The following is a 22323-nucleotide window of genomic DNA, read 5'->3' on the forward strand; positions in this document are numbered from 1 at the left end:
TTCATTTGTTTGTTATTGTAAATTAACAGCCTTTATAAATTTGCGTGACACACAGTGCTTAAATAAATAACAAGAATAAGTACAGATACATTCAAAGTACACCGCCCCATGCCAAATAAATAAACAACATCCTCTAGTGCGGCATTGCCAGCTTTCGGCTGAAAGTTCAGGAAGCGCTTCAACTTAATATTCACTCATTTGCAACTTTTATTTTGGTTCCTTGTAATTCACATTAATGTAACTGGTGTTGATTACTTCAATAATAATTTTTTATTATTTACTGCACAAAAATCCACAAACTGTTTCCGCCATATTTTCTTTGTGGTAAGTGGATATTACTTGAAAATGACAATATAATATGTATAACAAAAATAATACCTTTTCAATTTCCCAATTTATTTTATATAGTTGACTTTTTATATAGTTTTATATAGTTGACCACTTATATAATTGAGATAAATTGACTTTCACAGAAATTTGTATTGTTATCTACGACCTGTATGCAACACTGTCTCCCTTCTGCCTGTATTCGTGTGTATTTGTCTGTCTCCCTTCATAAGGTCGATTTCAGTAGGGTTTTAACGGCCAATCTTTTAACACGACTGTGTGTTCACTACTGTCTATTTTTGAGGTTAAAAAACTCGAAAAACATTTTCCATAAAGGAGTAATTACATCTCTTCTATTGGAATTGTAGATTGTAGCTTTCAAATGGCGCCTCTAAGGCGGTGTACAGAAGCGTTTTTTTCTAAATAACAATAAATACAAGGTGCAAGGAGGTGAAATTCGCTGGACATGATGTGCTATGGGTGCAGATTGAAAGGAGTGTTCATTTACGTCCGTAGCATGCCTAATGAATAAAGAAGATATACACACGTGAAAAAGTAAGTACACCCCATGTAAAGTTTTGACTTTTTCAACATATTTTAACATACAGCTATTGGATCTTCATTTCAACAATATTGATAGATAAAGGTGATATAAGATTACAAATATTATGAAACATTTACATTTTGTAGTCCATTGTGTAATTTAAATAAACATAAATGCAAATTTCGCATGTGGAAAAAGTAAGTACACCCCTACATTTATCACTACTTCAAATATCTAAAATTAGAATCAGGTGCACCAGCTCAGGTGCAAATCATTAGAACATCGGTAGCGAGGATCTTGGAGGAACCTGTCTTATTAAAACCTCAGACATTTAGTTTGGTTTGCTCTTCGTTGTTGAAGTATGCGGCGTCACCATGCCTAGATCAAAAGAGCTCTCTGAGGCCTTCAGAAAGAAGGTTATAGATGCCTACGAGTCTGGGAAGGGATTTAAAAAGATCTCCAAACAATTTGAAATCAATCATTCGACTGTCCGGAAGATCATCTACAAGTGGAGAAGATTCCAAACAACTGCCAACTTGTTCAGGCCAGGCCGCCCCAACAAGTTCAGCCCGAGAGCAGACCGCAAGATGCTGAAAGAAGTCTCTAAGGACCCCAGAATGTCATCATGGGACCACAGCTCTTGCCACTGTTGATGTCAAAGTGCACGTCTACCATTCGAAAGAGGCTGCAAAAATTTGATCTACATGGGAGGTGTGCCAGGAGGAAACCTTTGCTGTCCAAAAAGAACATCAGGGCAAGAATAAAGTTTGCCAATGAACACCGAGGCAAACACCAGCATTTCTGGAACAATATGCTCTGGACAGATGAGTCAAAGGTAAAGCTATTTGGCCACAGTACCAGAAGACATGTTTGGCAAAAACCAAAGACAGCATTTGACCACAAGAACCTGATACCAACTGTAAAGCATGGTGGTGGAAATATTATGGTTTGGGGCAGCTTTGCTGCATCAGGGCCTGGGCAGCTCACCATCATAGAATCCACTATGAATTCTTCATTGTACCAGAGGGTGCTTGAGGATAATGTGAGGCCATCTGTCGGAAAGTTGAAGCTCAAACGAAGGTGGACCTTGAAACATGACAATGACCCTAAACATACCAGTTAATCCACCAAGGAATGGCTGAAAAGAAAGAAATGGAGGGTTCTGGGATGGCCAAGTCAAAGCCCGGATCTAAATCCCATCGAGATATTGTGGGGGGATTTGAAACGAGCTGTGCATGCAGGAAACCCCTCAAACATCGCACAGCTGAAAGAAGTCTGCATGGAGGAGTGGGCAAAAATTTCTCCCAGTCGATGTCAGAGACTGGTAGACAGTTATAAGAAACGCCTACTTGAGGTTGTTTCTGCCAAAAGGGGCAATACCACCTATGTCTTCTCCAAAGAGACATGGGTGTACTTATGCCAAGGGTGTACTTACTTTTTCCACATGCAAAATTTGCATTTATGTTTATTTAAATTATACAATGGACTACAAAATGTAAATGTTTCATGATATTTGTTATATTATATCACCTTTATCTATCAATATTGTTGAAATGAAGATCAAATAGCTGTATGTTGAAATATGTTGAAAAAGTCAAAACTTTACATGGGGTGTACTTACTTTTTCACGTGACTGTAAGCACACCTGATGCTAGGCCGAGGCTTCAGACTTTGGCATGTCATTTTCATGCGGTTTTATAGTAGTCTGCCAATATTACACACTTCTAACTTCCCACGAATGTTTAATGGGGAATATCACTACAAAAGTGAAAATAACACAAATCTAATTTACACAGGTGTGTGTGTGTGTGTGTGTGTGTGTGTGTGTGTGTGTGTGTGTGTGTGTGTGTGTGTGTGTGTGTGTGTGTGTGTGTGTGTGTGTGTGTGTGTGTGTGTGTCATACACATTAAATTCCATGGTGCCTTTCTATCTTAATATCGAATTTCTCTTCCATAGTCTACCATTTTTCTGTTTTGAGATATATTCAATTACTGGGTAAAGAAAACAATTTCTACCATTGTAAATTAATATTTATGGAGTTTCTTTGGCTCCACTGGGTAGATTGAAGTCCAAGAGGCCCACATTTTATCAAAGATTGGAAGCTGCAGCACAGAGTACTTTATCCATGAGTGCTAAAAGCAATTTTATTTATTGCTTCCCTTGACAGGATCGGCTAATCCAAAATGCACGACCACGTCAGCCATTTGTTCATCTGTATACACATCTCCGACACATATCTCCTTAAAACTCTGAATGAGAAGTGAAGGGGAGTGAAAGAGGTTGAGGGGGAATAAGGTGGTGGGCTGCTGGTTTGGGCATGGCCAGCATGGCTCGGACCGTGACTGAGTCTACGGGAAAGAATGCACAGTGCACTGGGGTTTGGCTGTTTGTGTTTGCCACCGGCATATGGCCTGGTATGGCCCAAGTCGTACTGGAGCTGGCTTTGACCTTCCATGGCAACGCAAACGATTGCATGTGAGCTTATGCCTGGGCATCCATCCGTGCCATCGTGACAGAGCATCGCCCCAGCTTGCTTTGCTTGACACTACATTCTGGCTTTGGGTGTCATAATATTTTATAGTCTGTGCTCGTTTGCATCATGGTAAAACGTTTTTTACAAATTGCTTCATAATTTTTTTTTCTAGCATTTGCTGGAAAAGGCTGATTTTTACCTTTGTTTTAGTCCTTAATACTTGATACATACTGTTCTTTAAAGAAAAAAATTGATTCACGAAATGGATTATTTCTCTTATTTTAGTGAGTCTTCACCGGTTGTGCTTTGTATCCTCTTCTGCCCTCTTCTCCCGCTTCCTTCCCTCAATATATTTCCCCTCACATCCCCCATCCCATTCTGCGTTTCTTGTCAAGGTCGTGGTAAATGCTCTGGTGGGTGCAATCCCCTCCATCATGAACGTACTACTTGTTTGCCTCATCTTCTGGCTAATCTTCAGCATCATGGGCGTTAACATGTTTGCCGGGAAGTACTATAAATGTATAAACACCACGGATGAAAAGATGTTCCTCCCATCTGAAGTTATAAATAAATCGGGATGTGGACTCGTCAACGACACACAGGAAGCTCGCTGGGTCAATGTCAAGATTAACTTTGACAATGTCGGCGCTGGATACTTGGCCTTACTTCAAGTGGTAAGCAGTCTTAACCAAATGTCACACCTTGTTCATGCATATGAAATAATTTTGCTATTTGGAGTAGTGGCAATAAGAAAAAGAAAGAAAGAAATGCAGACACTTAATGATTCTTCATGTAAAAGCCATTTTGCCCATTAACCTATGGCTCCAAGTCATATCCTCTTTGCACATCGATACCATCTCTTTATCACCTATGTAACTGTGCAATGGCTGACCTTCTTCCGTGTACGAAAGCACAAGCTTGGAACCAACCCCACCTTCCTACCTCTGTGCATGCATAATAAATAGTGGGTCTTGTACCTCTTTTCATCTGATTTAAGCATACCCTACTCAATATTCATTAGACATTTATTTTGAAAAAATTTAAACAATTCATTCACTATCCATCAGTTGTTTGTAGGTAATACTTTTTTTATATTGTCTTTTTCAAAGGCCACATTTAAAGGATGGATGGAAATTATGTATGCTGCAGTGGACTCCCGAGGTGTAAGTATTGCAAAGCATTCTGCACAGTGATTAAAACTTTAAAATCGTGAGTTTGTTATAGTGTTAACAATTTTTATTTATTGCGCTGCTGTGGGTAACTGTTTTGATACATTGGGTGTTAATTGACAGTCGAAGTGGTTGGTGGTACTTTATCCATTTTTAAAAGCATGTTGTGCTGGGGCTGCAGAAATATCCAATAATATGCAAGCCCTCAGGAGCCATATTCATGATGTATCTGCAGTAGGATGACAATGCAGAGTGTACTAAATTGAGATGACCATGCAGGGTACAGAAGAGCTTGGAGACATGCGAAAGGCAGTTATAAGTGATATCAGGAAAGGGAGGGGGGATGTGGGGTATATTAGGTAGAGGGGGTTAGGATGGCCCCATGAAGGATTATGTAACACCAAAATATTTTCTAATTGAAGAGTTCATTGTTTTGCACAATACTTATTTTTCCAAATAGAGTGTGATTCTATATTTATTAGTCCGTCCCCTGCCCAGCAGGACAAGGGGTATTGTAATCACTTCTGTATGTCTGTCCGGATGGTAACTTTTTTACCATTTGAGATATTATCATCAAATTTTCACCAAACCTTTATTATGATAATACGGGAAAGGCAAATTAAGAAGTTTGTCAAAAGGTCAAAGGTCAGCATCACATAAAATCATGTTTTCATCCAATTGACCTGAAATTTAAATTTACCATTTGAGTTTTGTCATCAAATTTTCAATAAAGACATGAGAATATGGAGAAGGAAAAATTAATAATTTGGTCAAAAGCTCAAAGGTCAGCATCACATAAAATCGTCAATTTTCATCTGATTGACCTGAAATTTTAAGAATTTACATCGTGGGTCACTGAGTTGGTTCACCAATCAAAAGCAACAAGCCAATTGTTTTGTTTTTTTTAACTCAAAAGGTTAAAGGTCAAGGTTGTGTAAAATCACCAATTTTCACCCGATTGACCTGAAATTTCAGGAATTTGCATATCGGGTCACTGAATTGGTTCACTAATCAAAAGGTAGGAGTGGACTGGGTTTTTTTTAGATCAAAAGGTCAAGGTTGCATAAAATCGTCATTTTTTGTCCAATTGACCTGACATCTTCAGAACTTTTTGGTCACAGAATTGGTTGACCAATCAAAAGCTAGTTTTATGCAATTGGTTCACCAAAAGTTTACCAATCGACAATTGCACGGGCTTTGATTTTTTTGATTTTGGATCATGGGAGCTCCCTGGGGAGTTACCACCTAAAACTTCGGATCCCTACTCTTCGGTCTTTACCAACCGATTGCTCTGAGACCCGATATTTACAGCCCTACCACTCAAAGGTCCACAGGATCGCTCAGTCTTGGATTTTTCGATTTCAGATCAGGGGGCCTCCCAAAGGATCATGGGGGTTTCCCCAAATCAGCAGAGGTCTAACCTACAACCGCAAGAGATGACCATCAGCCCACTCAGGGCTATTTATTATTTTACGTGTTGTTCCAAAAATTGTTTTTACCATGGTTTATTACATATTGTATTATACCTTAATCATGTGACTTTAATCATGTGATGTGTTGTTTCAGGTGGACGTGCAACCAGAATATGAGAAGAGTTGGTATATGTACATATACTTTGTCATCTTCATTATCTTTGGTTCATTTTTCACTCTGAACCTGTTTATTGGTGTGATCATCGACAACTTCAACCAGCAGAAGAAAAAGATAAGCCTGACGATATTCACCTACCTTCTATTTATTTATTTAATTATTTATTTATCTTTTAAGTACTGCTTGATTATCAAGTTTATGAAATACTCTCCTTTTTATTTCCATGTTATATTTACGAAGCAACTTAAATTCATAAGGCATGCACTGTCCAACTTGTACCCAATTTGTTGTATGAAATGCATGTTTGTGCTGTGGTACAAATTGGCCCATGTTTATCATCCCACAACATGTGTGATATGTTGTGTGCCGTGAAAAATTCAGACGTTCCTTTTCGCCACAAACTCTCTCAGCCTTTGGCCAATGGATAAACACCTTTGAGCACCATGAATATCATTATCCTCAGCATGAAGGTATAGGGGGTGTAATCCTGCTGTTTGGAGAAGTCTTTGTAAAGTCTGCCAATGTAGGTATGCTCTGTGTGACAAAAGTTGTGCACATCCCCAAGAAACATGATTTGTGTTTGGCCAGTATTTTTGCCCTCTAAGTGATGCAAAGACAGAATACCCATGGACTAATGCTACAAATTGATTTGGAAGCTTGTGCATTGCTCTGGATAATCTGGTTTGTATTCACATGGCACAAAAGTAAATTATTTGGTGTTTAAGGAACCATCAACATCTTACCTGCACACAAAGGGTCTGGAAAGGTGGGGATGATTATTTGGGATATTAAAGGGAAGGAAGGGTAAGGGAGTTTGAGTGTAACTAGGTGTGAGGTCCATCAAATTGCGTGTGCTGGTTACATCATTAGTAGTGCAATCAAGCTTTGCCTTTATTATTATTTTTTTTTTTATACAAGGTTGTAATGGAACTGCCACACACATGCAAAAACACACACACACACACATACACACACTGACGAGACAAACACTTAACACAGCCACTGAGCTTGGGGGAAGTGCCGTCACTTCCCGGAATAATCTGGGTACCCGCACCTTCGTAACAATGGTGCTGCTTTTCTCACCGCACCCAGTGGGACATTTTCGCAGGAGGAATTTCCTCCTCCCCATGGATGCCAAATGATGGGGATTGGCTGTGCTCTATCCTTTTTAAATGCTGCGCTTCGAGCAAGGAAGCAGCGCCTACCATATGACTCGGCCCGGGTTTGAACCACTGACCTACTAGACTCAGAACAGATGCTCTACCCATTGCACCATCAAGTCTGGTCAAACCTTGTTGAACAAAATCAGAACCTTCGATAAGGCAATAAAGAGAGAGAAAGGGAATGTATAATATATGCAGGAGAAGGGGTGAAGGGTTCAAAAGGAAGAGGGTCTTCCAATTACCCCCACATGCGTAGTGCAAAGTGTGGGAAAGCAATTGGTTCAGTCTGCCTGTCTATGATCGAGAAACTACTAAATTTTAATAGAATATACAGTACTGTATATATTTTTATCACTATAACACGAAGCAGCTTGTTGGCACTTCCAAAAACCTTTACGTTAGCAGTACTTTGGCTCTGATGTTGGCAAAATTGTACACCTTCTTGATCAATTAAGTTTGCCGCCTGTGCTCTCCTGGCGGAGGAACATCGATATTCAAACAAAAGGTCTCACTATCTGCCATGATCTTTCCTGGGAAAACCACATTTCCAAGCTGACCTCCTAAGCCAGTCGCCGACTGGGCATCCTCCGTCGTGTGAAGTCCTTCCTTGGCACACCTGAGCTCTTCACCACATACAAGGCTTTCATCCGCAGCTCAATGGAATACTGCTCTCCCCTCTGGGCTGGTGCTCCTGCCTCACACCTAGCTCGGCTTCACGCTGTTGAAACCAAAGTTTTCAGAATCATTGGAATCTCCTGCGATGAAGCTAACTCCGAGGGCCTTCCACTCACTCACCGCAGGCAGGTTGGTGGTCTTTCTGTCCGCAGCTCAATGGAATACTGCTCTCCCCTCTGGGCTGGTGCTCCTGCCTCACACCTAGCTCGGCTTCACGCTGTTGAAACCAAAGCTATTGCTCCTCCAGCTCTCTCTGGGCTCTGTCCCCCAAATATTCCTACAGGTCGCACAAGATCTGCCAGCAACCCTCTTATGGTGAAACTGCCAAAATCAAGACTCTCTGCTCACCTTCACTCCTTCATTTCTCTTTTCTCCCGCCTCTGGAACAAACTCCCTCACTCTCGTCAATCCCACTCCACCCTCCAGGTCTTTAAAACAGCTGTTCACCACCATCTCTTATCTTCCCCAATCCAAAACCTTGATCTTTTCTACCCCTGTTAATTCACCCCAGTTCCACTTTTTTGAAATACCGACTTCTTTCCTGGAAGTGCTAGCTGTGTCCATGTGGTTTTTTTTTACCTAATCCCCCCCCCCCCCCTTGCCATGCCTCCTTCCCCAAAGCCCTCTCCAAAGCCCTCTCACTCCCACAGATCTCCCGATGTCCCTGCTCTCCATCTTGTCTCCTGCTCCCTTTATCTTATGTTTTATGTGTGTTTGTCTTTTTTTCATCAATGTTAGCTCTTACACGAGCCTCGATCTTGTGTCGAAAAAAAAAAAAAGGAACACCTGAGCTCACGTTGTCCAAAAAAATCGCTGTTTCGTGCATCCCTTTCTCAAAAATCGTTCGAAAATCGTGTTTATCCGAGAAGAATTGACTGTTGGTGATTGCTTGAATTGGAAGAGTTGGAATAGTTGGTCATTGCACAAATGCATAGATTCTTCACTCAATGGTGAAGAAAACCTTATCTTAGCGGAGCAGCTTCGTCAGCTCTGAACTATTTTGTTTGACCCATCGGATACATTTCATCACCATCGCACCTGCTATTGAAAGTTCCCGAACAAAACTGTTACAGAGCGTGCTCGGAAACGCAAAGCAATAACTGAAAAGATGGAGGGAGATGGCCAGTAACCCTTTCCATGTCCTTTTTGTCAAGACTGTATGGAGTAGTGTTCTACGAACTCTGTAATTTGCAAATTACTTAATTGTGCACCCCGTTTATAGTCTTTCGCTACATAGTAATGATATGCAAGGGCTGTAAAATATTTATTTTTTCTAACCTTTCTTCTTTTTTCTATTTGTTCTTCCATCTTTACCTGTTTTCTGAACTTTCTGTTCTATCCCTAATTCCTCCTTTGCTTCTTTCTTTGTCAGTAAGAGTTTGTGATTTCACCACATCTGCAATCATGGTGTCTTTTAGGTTTAAGGGTTTGTGCAAAAATTCGACTGAGTTACAAGAACCACAGAGAGTGAAAATCACAGCAATGCACAACCAACTGCAAAGTTTTATCAAAACCAATACATTGGAGCGGTAGTGCACTTGCCTTTGAGCTATGTCATCTCGGTTTGATTTTCATCCCATCTACAAACTTTCTGATTGGTACTTTAAAGGCAGGGTGTTGCATCACAAAGTGCACTGTCCTTCGGAAGTTTGTAAAGCTGAATGTCCTGTCTTCAAGCATTAGCTGGTGCATGTTAAGGATCCCACAGTGACTTCTGCTAAAAAGAGTAAGCGAGGTACAAGCTCCCTGAGCTAATTATATATTCCTGCCTAAATTGCAGATAGCAGGTGGTCTGATATTCTTCTATATTATAGGTTACACTGCTTGTTATCTCAGAGTATGGATGCTCTGCAGTAAGCAGCTCCTACACTATAAACAAAAATCACACACCCAAGTGTATTCACATGTTCTATGTGAACCTGAGATCCATCAAATCTACAGCCTAATGTTATTCCATTATCAACATACCAGGAGGATCTTTAACACAGGAATCAGATAATCTGAACTTTTGACATCCTACAAGGCCTTTATTCGCAGCTTGATGGAGTACTGGTCTCCCCTCTGGGCTATTGCCCCTGCCTCACACCTTGCTCTTCTTGATGGCGTGGAAAGCAAAGCACCCTCAAATAATCTGAGTGTCGAAGTCTGTTACTTTCACATTGCAGATACATTGGTGGCCACCTAAATTTTACCGCCTCCTATTTGGTCTTGTACCCTCTGCCGTCTCTTCTCTGCACCTTTGCTGCCCCCCTATAGGGGTTCTGTAGGATGCACACAGTATGCCAGTATCCCTGTTCTTGTTAAACTCTAAAAATCCAGGCTCGCTGCTCACCTCCACTCATTTGTTCCTCTTTTCCCTCACCTGTGGAACCTACTTCCCCAGTCTGTTCAGTCCCATTTTTACCTCCAGGGCTTCAAAAGAGCTGCTCACCTCCACCTCAGGTCACCCCCCATCCATACTCATGATCTCTTCTACCATAAATTACCCCATTCCCAAGCACTCTCTTCTACCAGGTTATTGTGATTCCACCCCCCTCTCCTTCAGGGCCTTTTCTTTTGTTCGTTGGCTGTTGGTTTGGTCCTTTGCTGTTTCATCTTCGCTTTTCCCCATCCTCTTCTTGCTGTATTTCATTCAGCTTGTGTGCAGCTTCTCCACCCTCATGTGTCCTTCTCCCTCTCCCCTCGATCTCCCTCTCACCTTTACTCTACTGTTGGTGTTTTCCCCTTTCATTCTGCTCTAGTTGTTGCACGTGCCTCGATTATGTACACAAAAAACTAAAACTAAAACTTTTTGCTTCAACACATGATCATTGACACAGGTGTTGGTATTTTCACCCATCATGCATGCACTGTAGTCAGTCACCTTTTTTTTTTTTTTTTAAGAGGCTATTTTTCCCCGCAGAGCGGCAACAACCAATGCTAAGCCAACACCAGGCATTAATACAAATTTATCCACTCTTGGCGAGTGGGAGAGAGAGAGAGAGAGAGAGAGAGGAGGGCAGGGGGGACCACCTTTCCAGGTAGACCATTGCATGCATCAAGTCAAGGTTTGTGGAAGAGCTGGAACACGGGACAGACCAGCCGACCAGGACACAACAGAACAAAAGGAACAGTAGAAAGAGAGCGTGTGTTACAGACGCGGTGGTGGATGTTAGTTTACCGAGCGGTTTGGTATGACCACGTCTGCACAGTTTACCCGATTAGGCTCGAACGTTGACTAGTCACGCTACGCTAGATCAATGAAGGAAAAGGACACAACTGCTGGATTCAAATGACACGACACCAAGGGTTCAGTTCTCAAGACCTCCGGAGGAGGTTATATTAGTGCGGAAGGTTCAGATTACAGGGATGAGAGGTACAGCATAGAAAGACAAGCACTTAGACACACTCTTATATTAACCCCAACAGACGACAGATAAACGGGACAAAAGGCTGACTCACACGGGGATTGATGGCAAGGAAAGGCAGGCAGTCGATGGCTCCAGGTGCACCTGGGCTCAGGGCAGAATCGACCCGGTTCGGTCCAGTCCAAAGATGCGGGGAGGTATCGTCGCGCTGGGGGTGGCGGTGGCTTCCTCTGCTCTCCGTAGTTCAGGCGCATCTGACCTCACATCCGGTGAGTCGCTGCGTATATCCGGCGGGGAGTGACACGCCCTCGGCTCGTTAGCTCCGCCCCAGATGGAATCGGTCCGCCCTTCTTATTGGGTGCGGGGGGGGTTACCAGGCTCCGCCCTTGACGAGGAGCTGACAGCCAGCCCCTTCGTGGTAACCCCGTCGGAGCGCATGGTCATGGCGGCTAACCGAGCCGGTGTGAGGACGCACACTCCCCGCGCCGTCGCCGCGCCGCCCCCCTCTGCTGTTGTAGTTGTTGTTGTTGTAGCTTCTTCATGGGGAAGAGATGCGGGGAGGTATGGGAAGGTCCTAAACTCACTACTGGTGCCATATAATCACATTCTGGTGCAACGAAGAGTCAGAATTAATGGAAACGAGTCCTTAACTGACATAGACTAAGAATAACTAGCAAGATGTCCGAAAGTTGTCTACGTGAGATGCGGTGGACCTGGGCACGACATTTAATGGGGGAAAAAGGGGAAGGTCGGTTCTACAGAGTGTTGTTTACAGACAATGGGACTAGGGGATGGGGGATTGGGGATAGTTGGGGAGTATTGGGGAAATAGGGGAATATTTACAAGCGGATATGGAGGCCAAATGCCATATTCGCAACATTGCACCCTTCTCTACCCTCGGGGCGTCCCGACCCGATAAATTTTTACCTACTTTAGTGTGGCACGCAGATGTAGTTCCCTCTACTATTAACTCTACCCTGAGTGCGACAGTTTTACAGATATTCACAAATGAGTAAATATGTCCCCCTGCGACGTTGCACCCTTCTCCTCACAGAAACACACCCACAGGATAACCGAATTGCGGAAAGAATTCGCAAACTAAACATACAGCCGGTAGGGAGCATTATTTACAAGACTACGCTGATATTTACACTACGATCCAGGACCTGTTTTTGGAGGGACACATGCAGATGTTATGCATAGAGAGAGAACGCATGCCAGCATCGATACACCAACCCACGAGTGCTCTGTGGCCTACGGCCTTTAATAATGTGCAGAGCACCCCTTCCAAGCATCGAAAGCACCACCCCATCACACAGTGAGCACCATCCGGTGCACCAATAAAGTGTTTAGTGATCATTGTGTGGTGTCGCAGCCGGCCGATGTTCTGCCGCTGGTCTTGCCTTCGTGTGGTGCACTTGGCCTTCTTACTTCCTTAGAAAAATAAAGAAAGGCGCCAACCGCGTCCATTTCTTTATTGTGGCCTTCAGGGGGCCAACTGTTAGTGGTTCACCTTGTATGGCATCGGTGCCACGTTGACCCATAGGTCCATCCACGGGTGGTGCTTGGCCGCAAAAGAACTGCGGTCCATTGTGGGTGGCCACAAACATTGCGGTCCATATGGTGTATCGATCCAAGCAGCAAGCAGCGAAAGTGCAGGCCCACAACTGCGAAGCCAGCACCTCCCTCTCCTCTCTCTCTACCCCAAAGCCAGATCCTCGGAGGTGGGAGACAAAAGAAGCAGACAAGTGAGTAAGGTGGTAAGGGCGCAAAAGTGCACGCAATGCAAGGTAATGCACACTGGGGGCACATGGGAACCAGGTGAGACAGGTACGTTCCTACCGTACGCCCCCCCCCCCCCCACCAGGTAACCTACATGGCCCCTCCCTTACCCCTTACTGTATCCACAAAACACAACACTACCCACAAACATCTACTTTACAAATCAACAAACATCCCTACTGTCTTCCCCGTTCCTCCCATAAACCAAATTCGTCTTCTCTCCCTCCTAACCAATCAAATTTGCCATTTTCAACTTTCATCAAAATTTGCCATCTCCAACTCAACATCATAATTTGCCATCACCAATTCATCATCAGTCCCTCCTAAGGAGGGAGAGATGGAATCACCCCAATGTCTCATCCACGTCGTGATGCGTCTCACAAATCCAACAGTAGTCCTTACTTCCTGCAACAGAACAAAGAAAACACAGGTGTGGAGTCATCATCATCACCACAGGTAAGTGGCTGCGTATGGTGCGACAGGTTCATCAATCCTAACTATTTCCTAAATGACTTTAACAACTTTACACTACCCGGGGTCTTTCTCCGGCCAAACCATTGGCCCTCTTACACTATGGGTTCTAAAAACCAATTCCCATTGGCCAAACTGTGGTGCTTTTCAATTTGGGGTCTCACTCCCCCGATTCATCTCCCGGTGCCCTCGCACAATTTCTGGGCTGTGGCGTGTACCTCTCCCAGTGGGTCTACCCACCTGCACACCTCCACCACTGCAGTTGCCTCCGAGCTTACCTGCTCCTTACCCTAACCTAACTACCTGGGGAAGGCCCTCTGGCGCTCTCCCCACTCGGTGCCCTCTCTGGCACTGGGCTGCCCGATCCACACCCGGGATCCTCAGGCACCCACTCACAACTACCGGCTCCCAGAGCCCACCTGCGGCCTCACCTGGCCGACATCCTCACAGTGGTGGAGTGCCCAACCAACTACACACACTAACAGGCTACACGCCCAGCCATTTCCACAACACTAATGCACCCATTCACAACACCATTCTGCAACCGCACCACAAATGCCAATTTCCAACCACAATTTACCTATACCCTCTACCTAACACTTACACTACCCGCCCCGGGTACTCGTGAAAGGGTTCCACTCTTCCCCCATCCACACCTTCGCACCATGCACACCACTCCGTACCACTTACTCCAACTCTCTCCACACACCTGTACTTGCACACCTGTGCTCTCACACCTGGTGCCACCTGCACCCTTCTCTCCCCAAGCGCATTCGCGCTGATCCACAACACTCATTACTCACACACTGCTCCACACACCTGTCCAGTTGCACACCTGTGCAATCACACCTGTTCGATCACACCTGTTCAATCCTCACCTGTTCAATCCTCACACACACGGCATCATCTCAGCTAACTACTCCCCTCTGAAACTTGCGCTTCCCAGTCGTCCCTTTAAACTATTGCGCTCCCACGTCATTATCATCCACACTAATCTACCTGCGTCCCCACTACAGGTATCAGTCACTAACTAAACTTAACGTTACCTAATGTCATCTTCTAGATCCCTACAATATAACCTAACCCACCCGGGCTAGTTTTCACTGCCATACACCCCATAATCTATTGCTCCTTTGCCCCCCATCCTGTGAGGGATGGTGGATTTGCCATCCCACCACATCGGGGGTCCCTCTATCAATTTTGCTCGTCCAAATTCCAACCAATTCAAAAATTTGCCAATCACTGCCCATCATCTGCCAATCACTACTGCCAATCCTTTGCCAATCATCAAATTTTGTTTTTCTCTAATTTCGGGGCCAAAACACTAACCTCATCACCCAGTCTACTCAATAATGCCTCTCGGTGCGCCAATTCCTGTCCAAAGCCCAGCTTCGTAAAGCCAAGCAATGGATGCTGGTTGTTTTGTGCCAGCGGCTGGACGCGTCCGGCACTCGGTGCAGGGACGGGGGCTTACCCGGGCCGAGATCCCACGCACCATCTCGGCGTGGAGCCATCCAATGTCCTGATCTCGACCTGCCGGAATGCCTCAACAAAAAGTGGTCGCCATGACGACCCTTTCTATCGGGCTGCCCGCTCCGCCTAGTGGAGCACGGACGCGGCCGTTCAAAGCGAGGCCCAGCACGCACCGAGGGCCCGATTCGGCTAAAAGTCGACCTAACCTCTAACCTGGTTACCGTCGATGCTTCACCTGGATTCTTACACCCCGCAGCCCGTTCCTTGCTCACACCTCCAGCCGTTTCCATGCTCCTCGTACCTTTCCTTACACACCCAGGTACTCTCAGTCCACTCACAGACTTGGTCACACACCTGACCACCGAACACTTTGGCACACATTCGTTGGTCGCACACCTCACCAACACACCTCTTCGCACCCCCTCCTCTGTGACAATCACAGGTGTGCCCTCATTCGCACACCCAACCACGTGCCTCACTACCAACTCCAGCGTGCATTCCCACTCACGCTCTACCATTCCAGGTGTGCATCCTTCCATTCCAGGTGTACATCCTCGCTGACCTGTCACACCCAACTCACGCTCCTCGTCACTCTCACTACTCTCACCACCACTCTTGACAACGCACTCACCCTTACTCTTGACAGCGCACTCTTTCCCATGCACCTGTCCGTTACACACCTTTCTCGCGCACACTCTCCCGTTACACCCTCTGTAACACTCACCACAGGTGTGCATTCTTCCTTACTTTTGACAGCGCACTCTTTCCCCATGCACCTGTCCGTCACACACCTTCCTCGCGCACACTCTTGCGCACACTCTCCCGTCACACCCTCTGTAACACTTACCACACCGCGCTTCCTTGTGCTCCCTCGCACACGCGCTACGACCGACTCACTCTCGCCAGCACCCTCACTCCTTGGCACGCACTTTTTCCTCACACACCCCATGGTCGGACTTTCTCGCACACCTCCTTTTTCGCACACCAGACCTGTCGCACACCTCACCAATGGCCTCTCACGAACACCCGGGTCCATCTCGACCCCCAAGCTTCTTAAATCCCCTGGCGCATCATACGCACGACCATATTGGTCACCACTTACACCGGGTCCTCTTCCTCTTCGCTTCTCCTCCATCACCTGCGAATCCCGCATCCGGTTAATGAGCACATCATCACGATCCAAACACAGACTTTGGACCAATTCTTTTACCTCCTCTTTTATCTCTTGCTTATCCCCTCTCCGTCGCTTCTTAATTTCGCTCACCCCTTCTTCCACTTCTTCTAATTTCTGCTTCACCTCTTTTATTCCCCGGTACGTCTCCTCAAGCTCATCCTCTAAGGCTACCTTGACCGTTTCCAGGTGCGTCCTCACCTGCCGGTCCTTCGTCTCCATTACCTCTATCACCTCGTCCAGCCTCGTTGTCAGTCCCTCACGTACCATCTGACATTCCCTCTTCGTCGCTACCAAGTCATCTTTTAGTTCTTTCTGTGTCGCTTTTAAACCTCCTAATACCGCAGTGTTCCTTTGAACCTGCTCCACTAACTCCGTCTGTCCCACCGTCAGCTGCTCCACCTCCTGCGTCAGGTCCTCTATGCCCCCTTGTAACTTTACAGTCCCCTTTCTCACCTCCTTCTCCATGTGCTCCTTACAGTGCCTCACCTCCTCGCGCACACCTCCGACCTCCTCACTCACTCCTCTTCTGATCTCCTCTCCCATCACTTGCATCTCCTGCCCAGATGCCACCCTCATCTGCTCCATTTCCTCCCTGTGAGCATCCAGTTTGGTTTCTACCCCCATTCTGACCCCCTCTATCTGCTGCCCCATTTGTTTAACTTCCCTTTCCGCTTGGTCCCTCATGTCCCTCAATTTGCCTTCCATGGTGTTTTCTAACCCCTCTAACCCTTTTTGCATCCCTTCCATTTGATTCTCTTGAGCGGCCATTCTGTTTTCTACCCCCATTAACCCCTCCTGTATTTCCCCTAATCTATTGTCTAATTTCCCAAATTTCTCGTCTAATCCCTTAAAATTATTGTCTAATCCCCTAAAATTATTGTCTAATCCCTCAAAATTATTGTCTAACCCCTCACTGGTACCCCTCGCTTCGTCCCTCATTACCCCCATTTGGCCCTCTAATCGCTCACTATCAACCCTCATTTGCTCATTCTGAGCCTCCATCCGGTTCCCCATTACCCCCATTTGGTTTCCCATTATCCCCATTTGGTTTCCCATTATCCCCATTTGGTTTCCCATTCGCTCACTCTGAGCCCTCATTTCCTCCCTCATTTCCTCGCTATTCTGGGCCATAAGGGCCTTCATTTGTATAAAAAAAAAGGTTCAAATCCACCAGGGGCGCTGCCACGGTCGCGGGCGTGGACGCCGTGGCCATCTGCGAGGCGCCATTTTGCGCGCCCGCTACTTCGTGCGTGACGGCGCTACTTTGCGAACCTGCTACCCTCACTGCTTCGCTCTCCTCGCGTCCCTCAATTTGGTCCTGGACCGACCCTGCCTCACTCTCCACTACCGGACCCCAGCTGTCTTGGTCTGCCATAGCGCGACTTTCAAAATTCGGGTTTTTATTTTCGTATAACAAAATCAAATTTCGCCGTTATAATTTCGCGCGGGAAACGCGCTCCGAATCGATTCTACTACAAATTTGGGCCTAATAAATTTAGTCCCGGGTTCGAATTCCACTCCTCGACACCAATTGTTACAGACGCGGTGGTGGATGTTAGTTTACCGAGCGGTTTGGTATGACCACGTCTGCACAGTTTACCTGATTAGGCTCGAACGTTGACTAGTCGCGCTACGCTAGATCAATGAAGGAAAAGGACACAACTGCTGGATTCAAATGACACGACACCAAGGGTTCAGTTCTCAAGACCTCCGGAGGAGGTTATATTAGTGCGGAAGGTTCAGATTACAGGGATGAGAGGTACAGCATAGAAAGACAAGCACTTAGACACACTCTTATATTAACCCCAACAGACGACAGATAAACGGGACAAAAGGCTGACTCACACGGGGATTGATGGCAAGGAAAGGCAGGCAGTCGATGGCTCCAGGTGCACCTGGGCTCAGGGCAGAATCGACCCGGTTCGGTCCGGTCCAAAGATGCAGGGAGGTATCGTCGCGCTGGGGGTGGCGGTGGCTTCCTCTGCTCTCCGTAGTTCAGGCGCATCTGACCTCACATCCGGTGAGTCGCTGCGTATATCCGGCGGGGAGTGACACGCCCTCGGCTCGTTAGCTCCGCCCCAGATGGAATCGGTCCGCCCTTCTTATTGGGTGCGGGGGGGGTTACCAGGCTCCGCCCTTGACGAGGAGCTGACAGCCAGCCCCTTCGTGGTAACCCCGTCGGAGCGCATGGTCATGGCGGCTAACCGAGCCGGTGTGAGGACGCACACTCCCCGCGCCGTCGCCGCGCCGCCCCCCTCTGCTGTTGTAGTTGTTGTTGTTGTAGCTTCTTCATGGGGAAGAGATGCGGGGAGGTATGGGAAGGTCCTAAACTCACTACTGGTGCCATATAATCACATTCTGGTGCAACGAAGAGTCAGAATTAATGGAAACGAGTCCTTAACTGACATAGACTAAGAATAACTAGCAAGATGTCCGAAAGTTGTCTACGTGAGATGCGGTGGACCTGGGCACGACATTTAATGGGGGAAAAAGGGGAAGGTCGGTTCTACAGAGTGTTGTTTACAGACAATGGGACTAGGGAATGGGGGATTGGGGATAGTTGGGGAGTATTGGGGAAATAGGGGAATATTTACAAGCGGATATGGAGGCCAAATGCCATATTCGCAACACGTGTAAGCACAGCAACAACAGGGATGACGGACAAAATAGAGGGAGACTCGGAGAAACAAGGGATTTGGGGAAGAATGAGGGTGAGGGGAGGACACATGAGGTTTCCTCAGATGCAATATGAACACGAACTGGATAATCCTCTCCCAAAAGCGCATTATTTCACAGCAAGCATGAAATGGCATCTGTTATCATTACACATTCCCGAAGGGATGGGAGAAAATATTGGAATTGGTGTTTGCGTCTCTGTATATGTGTGCATGTACATGCATGTATGTGCACGTGTGCAGATATACTTTAATATAGATCGTTCATGCTCTCAGATCTACTATATCCTATACGAGCAGAAGTACCCGGCGTTGCCAGGTGGGGGAGGGGGGAGGGGGGGGGAGGGTAGGGGAGGGGGGCTGGGGAGAAGGGGAGGGGAGGGGGGAGGGGAGGGGAAGAGGGAGGGAGGGGGCAGGGGAGGGGAGGAGGGAGGGGAGGGTGGCAGGGGAGGAAGGGGGTTCATATATATGCTGGTGGGTGAATGTGGCTCACGTTTCTGAGTTAAGTGTGATGCGATCAGGAAGAAGAAGAAGCCGTACAACCAACTTCGTACCCTTCCGGAATGGTTTGATTTATTTGTATTCAAATGTCTGGTGATTGTTTTGTATTTATTTATGCGAATGTGTACTTGTATATAACTGTCATTAATTTTAAAAGGCTTAGGCACTATCGAGCGACTTTTTTTTTTTTTTTTACTTCCAAAAAAAACGATCTTTTGTTTTGGCCTAAAACACTCCCAGGCACTCACTGATGAACCTCTGAAAGTTTGACGAAGATCCGTTCAGCCATCACTGAGAAAAATGGCGACACACAGACACACACACAGACAGACATCTCTCTCTCTTATATAGTAGATATACTCCAGTCAGGCCCTGCATTGTTGCTCTGTCTTGTTTGCACTGCTAGTGAAGCATTTAAAGCTAAAACCACACGCATCTTGTTTCATGAAGATACACCATGCAACTTGTCATTGCACTTTTACCATGATGAATACATCTATGAATGCCAATCATCCTGTGTGTGGAGTTGTAACAGTAGCATTTTGTCTGTCCCTATACTTTGGAGGCCAGGACATCTTCATGACAGAGGAACAGAAGAAATATTACAACGCCATGAAAAAGCTGGGCTCCAAAAAGCCGCAAAAACCCATTCCAAGGCCGGCGGTGAGTGACCAGCAAAGAGCATTTTGCTCAATCAACAAGCTAATTAAAACTTTCTGTGACGTCCAACTTGGGGGTTAATTTGTCATTGCTAAACGTTCACTTCTGCTTTGAAAACCACGAATTTAATCAGTGTAGTGTATGCACGCGTTGAACTGGAAACTCTCACGACAACTTATTTGACATGGTGTTGGCAATTTGAAACCTCAGTGGTTGAATGTTCACCTGGTAAAATGCATGATGCCTGTGGGCTTTCCAGGCATGTATCGGTGCCCACCAAAATCAATTTATCAATGGGAGCGATTTTATTTTATTTATTTCCACATTCTTTGTGTTCCCTTTGCAGAACAAATATCAGAACATGGTGTATGACTTTGTAGCAAAGCAAGTCTTCGACATTTTCATCATGATCCTCATTTGTTTAAACATGGTTACCATGATGGTGGAGACAGATGATCAAAGTCAAACGATGAGTGATACTCTCACTCGGATAAACATCATCTTCATCATCATCTTCACTGGGGAGTGCACATTGAAGATGGTGGCTCTTCGTTACTACTACTTCACTGTTGGATGGAACGTTTTTGATTTTGTTGTGGTGGTCCTCTCTATAATGGGTGAGTTTTAATTTTGATGGTTTTCACCTGCTGCATATTTCCTTCCCCATCCCCAATGTGCATGTGCATGGAAGAAGTTTCGGGAACTGAGTGGCGTGCTGATGAGGAGGAGAGTGTCGTTGAAGCTGAAGGGAAAGGTGTATGCTGCATGTGTGAGAAGTGTTGTGATTTATGGGAGCGACACATGGGTAATGAATGTAGAGCAGCAACGAAGGCTGGAAAGGGTGGAAATGCGAATGGTTCGGTGGATGTGCGGAGTATCGTTGAGAGAGAGGAAGACAAATGATGAATTGTGATAGATGATGGGAATAGAGCCTGTGATTGATGCTGTGAAGAGGAACAGGTTGAGATGGTTTGGTCATGTGTTGAGGAAGGATGAAAATGACTGGTTGAGAAGAGTGATGGAAATGAATGTAGAAGGAAGTAGAGGACGGGGAAGACCGAGAAAGACTTGGCTAAAGATGGTGGAAGAAGAAATGCGGGCAAGGGGGTTAACAAGGAGAGATGCAGAAAATAGGGCAAAATGGAGAAGATTGTCATGGGGACCGCAAGGCTAACCCCCGCTCTCGCAGGGAAAATGGCCTTAAAATGCATGTTGTGTTGTTGTATCCCCAATGTATCACTTTCCTTCCCACATAAAAAAATCTTTCTATAAAAAAAAACAACCTCTTACCCTTAACGTCCATAAATTGTGTCTAAATTTTAGCATTCCTTAAAGCTTTTGGCACAAATCACAATGCCACCTGCATTACAGACTAACAGGACTCGGGGTGTGGGTGAGAGTGGTGGGCGGTAGCTTACTCACCTTTGAGCTGTCACCTGGGTTCTATTTTCTATTTGAGTATTAAAAAATAGCCCCGTGGGCAATTGACGGTTATTTCCCCATGGTTTCTGAGAAGATTTTTGAATGAAATACAAATATTTCATGCAAACCCCCCTTCCCACGCCTCCTCCCCCCAAGCCCTCTCCCTCCCACAGATCTCCCGGTGTCCCTGCTCTCAAATGTTGTGTTTGTGTGCTTCCCCCTCTCGCCCCATCTTGTCTACCGCTGCCCTTATTATGTTTTATGTGTCTGTTTGATTTTTTTTGTGTGTGTGATTAATGTTAGCTCTTTCACGAGCCTCGATCTTGTATACAAAAACAAACAAACAAAAAAAAACCTTTTCACATCCATTAAATGGGTGGATCTGGATGGGGAGCACAATCTCCATGAGACCTTACTATGCTAATGCATTGTACCAAATATGATCCGCATCACTCAGGTAGTTGTGGAGAAGATGTTTTAGTGAAAATGGGGGATTTGGGGAAGGGGCCCATGGCCCCTTACCAGGGGAGATCCGTCCATGAGGAGCACAACTTAAGGGTTAGGGCATGGTCCCGATGCCTCGTGGTGAGTTTGGTCTGGATCTGTCTGGCAGTTTCAGAGACGATTTTTAAATAAAATACAAATATTTGGGGCAAAACGCCCCTTTTGCTCCCATTATAGGGGACGCATCTGGATGGGGAGCACAACCCAATGATGCCTTGCTGTCCTGAAGCAAATATTGTTCCATATTTGTGAGGAGATGTTTTAGTCAAATGTTAATGGACGTACTGTACGTATGGGAAAACTGCCAGACACTAGGCGGGGCACACTCTATGAGGTTATTTTAGAGAAATTCTGAAATAACTTAAAAACTGTC

At 45.6% G+C, this 22323-nt stretch overlaps 1 protein-coding gene across 1 annotated transcript in view; it reads left to right on the forward strand.

Annotated features, from left to right (window-relative positions):
- LOC137438074 (sodium channel protein type 1 subunit alpha-like) overlaps window positions 1-22323 on the forward strand; it is a 259043-nt gene that overhangs the window by 228768 nt on the left and 7952 nt on the right. Inside the window, 5 exon segments of the mRNA XM_078766607.1 lie at window positions 3740-4018; window positions 4454-4507; window positions 6080-6217; window positions 19923-20027; window positions 20371-20641. Of these exon segments, the coding sequence (XP_078622733.1) occupies window positions 3740-4018; window positions 4454-4507; window positions 6080-6217; window positions 19923-20027; window positions 20371-20641 (847 nt within the window).

Source organism: Myxine glutinosa, chromosome 12 (assembly GCF_964187855.1).
Source record: "Myxine glutinosa chromosome 12, kmMyxGlut1.1, whole genome shotgun sequence".
Lineage (NCBI taxonomy): Eukaryota > Metazoa > Chordata > Myxini > Myxiniformes > Myxinidae > Myxine > Myxine glutinosa.